Source organism: Vitis vinifera, chromosome 1 (assembly GCF_030704535.1).
Source record: "Vitis vinifera cultivar Pinot Noir 40024 chromosome 1, ASM3070453v1".
Taxonomy (NCBI): domain Eukaryota; kingdom Viridiplantae; phylum Streptophyta; class Magnoliopsida; order Vitales; family Vitaceae; genus Vitis; species Vitis vinifera.
Window position 1 is genome coordinate 10109225 of NC_081805.1, and position 11704 is coordinate 10120928.

An 11704-nucleotide genomic window follows, 5' to 3' on the forward strand; every position below is an offset into this window, starting at 1 on the left:
ATTTTATGTAAAGATGCTGGGTCCTGGTGTGGGTGGTGGTTTGCACATTTAAAATTTTCTTTCAATTGAAAAAACATTTGGGAAGGTAAAATTTAAATGTTGATCCCACCCGTGGGGCACCCAAAGGCGGCAATAATTTTCCCTTTATCTCCACACCACCGGTTCAGATTATTAGAAAAGCCCTTTTGAGGTTGTCATGTCATATTTAATAAACTAAACAAGGTGGGCTCTTCAACAGCACGATTTTCAAATACAAACATTAAAGAGGAGGTTGATAGACAGATTTTTCGTAGTCATAATGAATGGATTACAGTTGCATTAGCCTTTTCAATGGTCATAGAAGTGATGCAGTCTGAGTTTCTTTTTCACTTTACTCTTCTTCAATTCAATGGCGGATTTAAACTCTATCATCCGTAATTCACATATTACTAAAGGGCTTCTTTTGTAGTTCAAAGAAGGAGTTTGTGCCAGTATATGAATTCAACTTCACACAAAAGATCAAGGAAAGTTCCCTTCAAAATCCAGAGTATAAAATCATCACGATCTTTGGATTTCCAGACTTTACAGTCAAGAAACCATTAAAACTAACACATCTCAAAATCCTATAATAATTTTCTGAAGCTATGTACAAAAAGGAAAATGGCATATATCAAACACACTGAATCCTTAATTGCCAGACTTTAATTTCACAATCCAAACTACCACTGTAAATAAGATAAGCAGCATCATCGTCGGAATTGCTTCTGCCATTGTAATTGTCAACGGCAGCAGTCAAACACTTAACTGGGCCTCTGTGTCCTTCAAAGACGGCCAAACAAGAATAGCTCCTCTGAAGTCCCTTCTTCCAAATCCTAACTGTCTTATCGGCCGATCCACTGAACACCAAATCCGAGACAATGGCCAGGCATAAAATGGCCTTGGTGTGCCCTCTAAGTGCACCAGCAACCACCATGTGCCCACCACTGGAACTAGTATCTTTTTCCCATACAATAATTGATCGATCACATGCACCTGAATACAACACTGATCCATCAGGGCTAAGAGCTAAGGCATTAACAGCTGACTTGTGTTTCTCTAGTGTAGCCACAAGCCTATGCTTCTTCTCTCCTTCATGCTTCTTCCACACCTTGATTTTCCTGTCAGCGGAACCAGTGTAAACAATCCCATCGGTGGACAGCACTAGTGCATTGATCGCGTCATCATGTGCCTTTTCCGCTGACTCCAGACATCTGAAGTCGGTGGTTTTCCAAATTTTGAACGTTCGATCCCAGGAAGCGGAGTATAGGAGAGAGCCATCTTCTGACAAGGCTAATGCAGATATGGTGTCAACGTGATGAACCCATGTGCATTTCTTGTGCCTACGCACCTGTACATAGTTACTGGCTGAAAAGAGTTTCAAGGCACGATCACTCAGCGTTGGGAGTGTGGCCATGCACTTGTATTTTTGGTGAGGAGAATCGTTGTCGACTTTCCACACTCTAATTTTTTGATCTTGGTGGGCACTGAATAGTTTATCTCCCAAAACCACCAGGGACTTCACCGCACCGTTGCCTAGAGCTACCCCGTTGTCGTTAGAAGTCTCTAGCCTCGAAGGATCTCTGCTCCATATCCGAATCTCCTTGTCGGAAGAGCCACTGTAGAGGAATTTTCCGGCTAGGGCGAGGGAGAAGACATAGGAGGAGTGGCCTTTGAGAGTGGAAATGCAGTGGTGGTGGGTGGTGATGGCTTGTTCATGCCGTCGGGATTGGGAGGTGAGAGAAGGAACAGATGGTAGACTTGGTTGAGAAGCGAGAGAGTTTGATGATTCTGAATGAAGGCATGAAGAATCTGAGTGAAGGTGATGTGCTTGTGCTTGAGCTTGAGCTTGAGCTTGAGCTCGAGATTGAGATTCTTTCTCTTTATGGCAAGACAAGGGACATCGGAGAAATCCCATTCTCTCTCAAGCCTTTCGAGAGCGAGAAAGCAGCACTAGAAGACGATGGGTGGGTGAGGATAAACGTAACACGCTTATAAAGATGATGAAAGGCGCGTATTTTAGCACGAAGTGAACCTAGAGAGAGGGTAGCACATTTTAGAAAAAGTAAAGTTGGGCCAAGGTGAACTATTCAATTTGAGGGGTTGGAGTCAGCCTGTGGCAATCGGGTTGCATCACTCGGATATCTATGGCCATGCGCATCTCTCCAAATTAATTTACACTCCTCACACATAACTTTTCCTGTATTCTTTTTTCAGCCCATTTGACGGGTGATCAGCACCCTCTTTATGGTGCCACTAGATGTTGCGGAAAATGCCAAGATGTTTCCATGGAAGAGCCGGACACAAGTTGCGAAAATTCTTGAACATTTTTTGTTTGGATATTAGGATGGTTAGTGGTGTTCACATCAAGTGCCGTGTCCCCACTATTTTATCAGAGTTACTTTTAGCTGGTCCTAGAACACCATTCTTGCTGGCCCAAGCTCATCCGTGGGTGGATAGATCGAGATATTTGGATGTGGAAAATATGGATCAAAGGAGACCCGTGTGGGCACCATCTCATTTGGTCTACAAACTCATTAATCTTCTTCATCTAAGGTTACCCATGGGAAGATGCGGTCAGATCGGGATGTCCAAGTCCAACAGCTAGTGATCGTTTTCTGAATGGGATTGTCAAGTTTCTACACTATCCTCCCAATCTGGTGGTGCTGGGGACCAGTTTGGCAGCTTATGTAAGTTGAGAAACCTTTCTGTATTGGCGTAAATAAATCTTAAAAAAATGGAATATTAAATATAAAAGATGAAAAAGAAATGCAGTTTGGAGTCGTAAATAAGGAAGGCTCCAATGAAGGAGTGAGAAGTACGTGTTGAAGGAACCTCTCATCCCTTGACATTTTGGATTTTTGAAAAGAGAGAAATGTGTTTTCAACCCGTTGAATAATTGAGGTAAGATCCTCCTATAAGGTAGAATCTCAATTGGAGTTATCTTTTACTTCTAAACTTCTATTTCATGATAATTAACTCGGGAGTAAAAGATAATCTTCCTATCCCTATGTAGTGGCATCGGACTTAGTAATGCCCCCTAAATCATGGGAAAGTCTGATCATTGGGCCAAGGCCTTATAAAAAAAAGTATATAGCTGCTAAATATACTTACTATTAAAGGTTGTCCCTGAAGCAAAATGCGCGCTCCGCCTTACGCGTGAGCCAATGTGCAAGATTTATATTTATGTCCTCATTTATTTGGTTAGAAAATTGAATCTTATCAATAAGTAAAAGTGACATTTTCTTTCCTTTCTTTATTTGATTTTATATAATTAAATTTTACCATCCGTACCAAGTGGCATGTTGTACAGAGCTATCCACTAGACTATGCAACATGTCGGCGGCATAACTACTCATTATGAGTGTCAAATATCTGTGGGCGGACACTAAAAGGCGCATGGGTCATCCACATTTGGATTATACGTGATCATCATTTTAAAGGGCTTCATGCCCCTCGCCCTTGCCTTGGCTCAATCTGCTACATGCATTGAACACTAGCAGTGGCCTAAATTTTTTGACACACCACATCAAAGTCAACAGCTGATGAACAAAACCAGGTGGATGTCTAACGCGCATTCATTTGTAACCTGTGAAACCACCAAAGTTGTGCTATCAATCTAAATTTCGGTTATTAGTTGCTGTCGCTATTTAATTATCACACTATTCACAACCATCGACTAAAGTTGTATGATTTATTTACACAATTATTAAAAAATATAATCAATCAAATCAAATCAAATGATATGATTTGTGTTATATATATTACATCTTACTTTCATAAGTCCTTATATTAATCCCTTTATTTGCATCTTATCCCCTCTAAATATTTTACTGTTCATTTTTAACAATAGAGATAGACATCGAGAGTTTGATAACTACCCTTTTAATACTTATGTTTTTCTTCTTTTAATTTGGATTGGATTTTCACTATCTTATTTTAAATTATATTTAACTCTAAAAAAATATTAAGAAAAATTGATTTCTTCTTATTGAGTTTACTATAAAAAAATTCTAAAAATATTCGAATATAATTAAAATTATATAAAAATTAATGCATTTTCATATTATTTAAGTTAAATAAATAAAATGAATTTTAAAAAGTAACATATAAATATAATTAATTAAGTTTAATTTTTTTTTTTTACTTTTCATTTATATATTATTCCTTGTATTTTTCTTTAAGCTATTTTTTTCTTGAAAAATTTAACAAAAAATACAAATAAAAAGAAAATAAAATACATTAGAAAAAGAAAAAGTAAAATGAAACAAAATATATATATATATATTTCAACCTTTGACTTATTTTAATTCATCTATACAAATAATTTAAATATATATAAATTTTTAATCAATTTTAATTATAATTTATTTCTATTTATTTATCATGATACAACAAAAATAAGAATTTTTTTTCCCTTTTTTTTCTTTCCACGTTACTTTCCTAACTAAGCATATCCTTCTTCACACTGAAAAGTTAGAATTACGTGTGAATTCTCATTCCAGAAAGAATCTCTTGATGCAGTTCTTGGTCAAAGAAATTATGTTTCTTTTCCTCTGGTTCTACAATTTTTTTCTTGGATACTTCCTCAATTGTCTGGTTAAAAACCAGTTTGATCTTCAAGACTGGGTCCAAGGAACATTTCTTCAAACCGAAAGCGCAATGGTTTTACGGACAAAGAAATATAGAGCTGGCTGGCTAGTAAAGTCCGTCAACGACTGACCAAAAGGGTTTCTGTTGAACTCAAGACAGCTTAGACAGGAAAGGTTTTAGACCAACTATAAAGGGCTCTTGTTTTATGCACCCAGTTTTTCAACAAAGGCGTATTTAAAATCAAACCAAGATGTTGAATTACCCGGTTTTTCCATCTTTTTGTGGGTTTGTTCGTATACGGAAGGAGTGGATGGGGCTGTAGATCCTTTTCAAACCGATAAAATCCGGCTGCAAATTGCAAAACCCTGCCTGCAACTTGCAGGACCCTTCCAAGTGTGCTGTCTGTGGGACCTAAAAGTGGAGAATTGACCATTACATTTAGAAAGACCTGTGATTCAACGATGCGCATTGCTTTTTCTTTTTATTGTTACAATGTGTACGTTCGATAAAATCTTGATGGATAATGTGAAATCTTAGCCAAGTCCGAATCATTCCCCTGGGATTTTCTTTCTTTCATATGGACAGACAATATTATTTCTTCCTGCTTTCTAGAAGACTGACGGGTATGCCTTGTACATAAAGTTTATCCACACAAAAGTTGTACTTTCAATTTTTTTATTTTATTTTACGTTATTATTGTTACTGCATGGACATATAAAAATATTTTTCAATTTGGAATTTTTTTTTTAAAATAGACATAATTCATATAAAATATAATGATTCCTTTGAGTTATGACTCAACACCAATGACGAATTCAGGAGGAATTTCAAGAATTCTTGTTATATGCCAGGTCCAACCCTCAACTATTTTTTTTTCTTCTAGATTTATCGATATGAAATCAATTGAATGCACTTCTACCACTTATTCCATTTTCAGAAGATCATGTATTATGTCATCATATCCTGATTTTTTTCATTTATAAATATAATTAATATTCATGAATGGTTGCTTTCAAAGTAGTTAAATAAGGTTTAGCTGATATTATTATTATAGAGTCAACTGAAACAATTAGAACTTCAGGATCCATTTAGTCATAATTTTTAAAATTTGTTTTTAAAAATTATTTTTTATTTTTTAATTTCAAAACAATTTTTAAAAATAAGTTTTAGAAAAGATATTCAAATAGATTAATTTTTTTTTTTTTTGTCTTTAAAATTTGGTAAAACCAACTTATATTTGTTTTCTATTTTATTTTGTTTTTAAAAATTGTTTTTAGAGAGCAACAACTAAATGATGTTAGAATTTTTTTAAAATAAATTTCTATTTTTAAAAATAGAAAATTATTTTTAAATCAAACAATCAAATATGCTCAAAATTTTAAAATGATAATGTGTAAGAGTGAGAGAGTTAATTAAAATGGAAATTATCACTTAAAAGAAAGAAAAAAAAGAACAAATAATATAAATTACATACTCATGATAAAACAGATTATAACTCCTAAAGCAACACATATGGAACACAAAATATTCATCACCATAACTATATATATAAAAGGTAGAGAGAGGGATAAGATCTTCTCCACCAATGAAATTGGATAGGTGAAAGAAGGCAACTAGACGAAGGATGTGATGACTTCGAAAGGCAAAATAAAATTGATGACTTGCCATCGATGAGTAAGGTGAAAAGATGGTGGATAAATGTGAAATGGTTACTTTATAGCTGTCATGGAATCCATCAAATAATTAGAGCAGTAGAGATTTGGATGGTATTGGTGGTGAGGGGTGCGTCAGCCCTCAGGAGGCCAATTTCTATGCCTTCCAGCACTGGCACCCCCAACCAATTCATCCAAGATGATAATATATTATCAATATCCATCACTTATGGTCTTCTCATATTTGAATTTTACTGTTCCTCTCAAGATAGAGGGCTATTCATCCAAGACTTTGTCTTCACTTATGTCTCTTTATGGGCTCCAGCAAACTCACGAATGAAGAATGACTATGACTCCTGACCATCTTGGTGTAGTGACTCCATTGACAAAGGTAGAGAGAATTTGGAATGATAATGAGTAAATGATAACTAATTCTACTGATTTATCTGCTTTCATGTAGACTGAGTGTTGTAAGTGAACATGGTGGGTTCTTATTTCTTTAAGGTAAGATGATGCATTTAATAGACATTAATCACGCCTCATGATTTGGTAGAGGGCTCCAAGCTTAATGATATATCATAATAAAAAAAACACCTACATAATGGACACAAACCTCTTGACAAGTGAAATTATATTAATTTACATCATAAAATAATAAAAATTAAATTAAATTAAGTTTAAACTCGATAATCCTTTTTGATATTGTGTTTGGGTACACAAAGACTAAAGAAAAATCAAACCATGTTAGCACGCCATGAGGTGGTTGGATTAAATTGAAACCAACATTGAAGGGAAGCATGTCATATCAATTGGGAATTGGCCTATTTGAGGGGGTGAAGTTAGGAACAAAATATAGGTGGTGATATGCATTTCAGGAGGAATTTATAGAATAAGATGGAGTTGATTTTTGAAAATTGAAGATAAATAACAATAAGAGCTAATAAGAATATGGTGGTTCCAAATTTTTTACCGAAGTGGTTAATGGAAATTGAGAGAAACATTTGGCATGTCAACAAAAGGATAAGTAGTTGAAAGAAATTGAGAAAGCAAATCAAAAGAAATTAGGAGAGCAAGTGTAGCACATTAAGCCACGTTGTTTGCATGCTTGATAAAATTTTAATATAAGTTGAAAAAGTATTTAGTAGCATTAGGAAGGTGGAGATATTTTTGAAGGTTATGAAAGACAAAAGATATATGACAGCTTAACAAGAGCACAATAATACGACAATTGCATTAGAAGGGGACTTTATTATGGATTTTTTAATATATATAAGTAAAGGAAGACTTAAGGAAAATTATATCTGCACATCACATCACATCAATTTAACCAATGCTACTGTTATGCGTTTTTAATATTTTCATTATTCATCATCAAGCTTCTTATCTACTTTTAGAAATAGGATTAAAGTAGGGCTCATCATAGGTTAAGAGAATGTCAAATTGTTTGTTTCTATTTGGTTTCTTCAAGGCTAAGTATCCTCATTATAATATCCCCTTATGCAACTTTTTATGTGAGTTTTTATCAATGTTTTTAAGATCAAATCAGTCATTGAATTGAAAAAGTTACTGATTCACGGTTCACTAGTCAAATCGATGGTCGAATTGATGATGTCATAAATAATTAAATATATAATTTATAAATTATTAAAATTTAAAATAATTATAAAAATAAAAATAATATTTTATATATTATTTAAAAATTAAAATTTTATTTGAAAATCAGAAAATTAGTTTCAAATTATAAATAAATCAAAATTATAATAAAAAAATAACACATTAAATATAAAACATATATAAAAAAACATATACCCTTCCTACAATCCTCTTAAATTTAATTAAATGCATCGTTTTCACTCTAGAAGAGTTGTATCTCCTATATCAGTTTCAAACAAACACCAACCAAACACTCCCAAAATCAATTAAATAACCGGTCCTAATTTGACACGAAACCTAAATTCTTCCCCACAAATCCATTCAAAGAGGTAACCAACCAAGATTCATCGAAGATTAAAAATTCGAAAGAGAAATAACGAAATCCCTCATTTCAACCTAAATCTTCACCAAAGATATTACATGAACAAGATCTTCCTCTACTTCTTTACACAGAAGGGAAAATAAAAAATAAATAAAAAACTGAAAGAAGATGATATAAAGGAGATGTGCACAATTTTTCCTAATTATTATTTTTTAAAACAACAGAGCAGAAACCATTAACATTACATTTCCCATCATATTACAACCCTTGCCCATAATTAACCCCAAATTACACAGATCATACAAACACAAAGATACATACTAGTAATTATCCTCTTCTTTCGTCCCAATCCTTTGTTTTTTCTTGATTTTTCATATCTTTTTTCCATTTAAAAAAATCATGGAAAAATGGATCTTTAATTTGTGAAAGACGCGATGGTGAGACGAAACGAAATTAATTCAGATTCCAATAGTCCAGGTTCAAATCCGGGCATAGAGATCTGGATTTGTAATAGTTTGATAATTTCATTTGTCAATTGAGCCGGAGCGGTTTTCGAAGATCTTTCGTTGCCCAGTCGTCAACGACAAGCGACACCTGCTTCTTCTTCGAAAAAAACGGTAACTGAAGAGAGCTCAAAGAAAAATCAATATGGCGTCGTTTTGACACAAAAAACAAAAAAAAAAAAAAAAATTAAAAATTGAACTGTCTAGTTCACCAATCGGACCGCCAATTCAATCGGTCCAATTCCGATTCAATCACTTTTTGGGTCAATTGACCGGACTGGACCGGAACCATGACCAGCCGACGATCAGACCAGTCCGATTTTTAAAATCATGGTTTTTATTCTTTATGATTTTTTTTATCTGTTTTAGATTAACATGATAATCCCATCAATGTAATGAGAATGTTACTATCCATAAAAAATATATTATAATTGGATTATTCTTTTAGCATGGTATTGTGTTGCAATAGTTTCCTATTCTAATCAATTCTAGTATCCACTGCAATATCAATGAGGAAGTAACGATGTTATGTCAACTAGCTTTGCACCCTTCATAGTATCACTACAGCCAATCAATGAAAGCTAGATTGGAATAAAAGCTCCAGTACTGAATCACTAAAGTGGAAGAACGATATAAGAGATGACTATTCTAACATGCAATGTGTCGTCAATAAAGCATTATTCCAATGTCTTAGCCTCGTCATGGCTTGATGGCCATATTCCACTAAAACTATTAATAATGCCATTATTTAAACATTGAACATGCCATCTACGAAGTATTATTCTAGAGTCATGGTATCATCATGATTTAGTTGATGGAGCTACTAGTTTTGTTCTCATAGTTCACTCATTAGAAATTTGATAGTACGAGTCATTGTTCCAATATTAAGCATTTAACAATATTACAAACACCTTCGTATAACCATGGTCTGATCAATAGGACCATTGATTTGTATTTCAATACTCTAGTATTAATCCGTTAAATATTTGCTTATAACATTATTCCAAAGCAACATCATTCAAAAACAACATTACTCCATAATAGCAGCATTCCAAAGCTATTTTAGAATGGCAATAATCATGCATCCTTAAAAACCAGGAATAAGTTGGTGCAATATTCATCTATCTCAATCCTATAATTGTTGTCATCATGGTATGGGTTATCCATGAAGAAGGGTGGGATGATACGTTTCATTTGAAAAAAAAAAAAAATGACAATGGCAATAATAATAATTTTAAAACTTAACCAACTGGCCGATAGAATACAATATGATACCTTGTTCAACTTTTTGGTATTGATGGCTTGAAGATAACATTAATGATCATGTTGTTATCTGGCGAGACATTTAAAATGTGGTCAGGTTGAAAGTATACCCTAAAACGTTACTCATCAATCAACCAATACCAGAATTTTCATTTCCTACAAAATTTTAATTTAAAGCGCATGGAGAAGAAAAACTAAACAATATCCCAACTTGCATTAATGTATTTGACCCAATTTGCATGGGTGAATCCCTCCAATTTGTAATGCCATCATCATTGAAAGATAACATAATTAAGAGCAACTTGGAAGTTCTTGGAACATTATAATTTCCACTTCAATTTTTTTTTTTCAGAGAGAATAAAAAGAATGATTTCTGTTGTGACTTCTTTGTCCGTTTTCCCAACAAAATGAGCATATAATTTAAGAATATTTAATTACTGCGTCCATTCTCAGAGTTTGAGTATTGAGAGTAGCATCGCTGAATTCAAAATATAAGACATCATCATTAAGAGAGCATGATTGAGCCGGAGGGCTTGAATATTGAGTGCCAGGGCCTGCCTCACTAAGGTTGGGGTTTTTATGACTGCCATAGTGATGTAAGCCCATTGGATGGGCCTTGTGGGAGTTTGGCCCGTGGATTTTCGGTAGAGGCGGAAGAGGGCATGGGCTTTTGTCTTTGAACCTTAAGACCCAACAAATTCGAGTGGAACACTTGGCATCCAGCAAACTCAAACAATGCTTGAAACCCCAAATCTGAAAATTTTTAGAGAAAGATAGAAGATGTAGTTGGAAGCCACCTAATGGTACAACTAGCATGAGGATAAAAGGGGCAGTGTAAGGTTCACATGTTTCGTATAGCATAGCACAATAGTACATGACCCAAGTATGGACATATGGTAAATATACTTTTTATTATCATAATTAAGTACTAGTATTTGCCAAAACACAACATTCATTACCCTTGTTCTCTTGAATACGACATCTTCCACCCACATTCCCCAAGAATACACAGGTAAAGATGCTGATTTAAATATATTAAAACTATATATGGCATGAGGTAAAAATAAAATATAATATATATATTTTAAGATATCGTATTCATAAAATATAAATATTTTATAATATCATTATAATGAAATATAATATTATTAGATATTATTTATATTATATATAATATCTAAAGATATTATATTTAATAGGATGTGTTATATTATGTTTATATTTTATTAGTAAAATGAATAAAAAAAATATTTAAAGTTTATATGTTTGGTATTTTTTAAAATTATTTAATAATTTAAATTTTAGTAAATAATTATTTATTTATTTATTATTAAAATATTTAAAATTTATAAATAAAAAATTTATATATTAAATAATACATATATTAGTATTATTTTATAATAAAAAGATAATAAAATGGTGGGAGAAGAAGAATGTGTTTGATAATGATTTTAAAAAGTGTTTTTAATCTTTTTAATATTTAAAATTTTTTATCTCTATAATATTAAAAATGTTAAAAACACTTCTTAAAATCACTTTCAAATATATTCGAACACAGATTTCATGAGTCATATGTTACGTAGCGTAGGATATCGGTGTAACTTTTCTAAATTTTATTAGTGAAACAAACACTAAAATTGTTGGCAACGTACCACGTAAAACGTGTGATATTTGTACAATTTGCCCTATTAGTGAAACGAAAG

General features: G+C 33.1%; 1 protein-coding gene across 1 annotated transcript; it reads right to left on the reverse strand.

Annotated features, from left to right (window-relative positions):
• Positions 1-461: 461 nt before the first annotated feature.
• LOC100260428 (protein JINGUBANG) lies at positions 462-2665 on the reverse strand. Its single transcript, XM_003631243.4, has one exon. It carries the CDS (start codon positions 1931-1933, stop codon positions 650-652), a length of 1284 nt encoding a protein of 427 aa, XP_003631291.1. The 5' UTR covers positions 1934-2665; the 3' UTR covers positions 462-649.
• Between the last annotated feature and the right edge of the window lie 9039 nt (positions 2666-11704).

Excerpts from the sequence above, each read along its gene's own strand:
- LOC100260428 (XM_003631243.4), bottom strand. The coding sequence starts at position 1,933 with ATGGGATTTCTCCGATGTCCCTTGTCTTGCCATAAAGAGAAAGAATCT.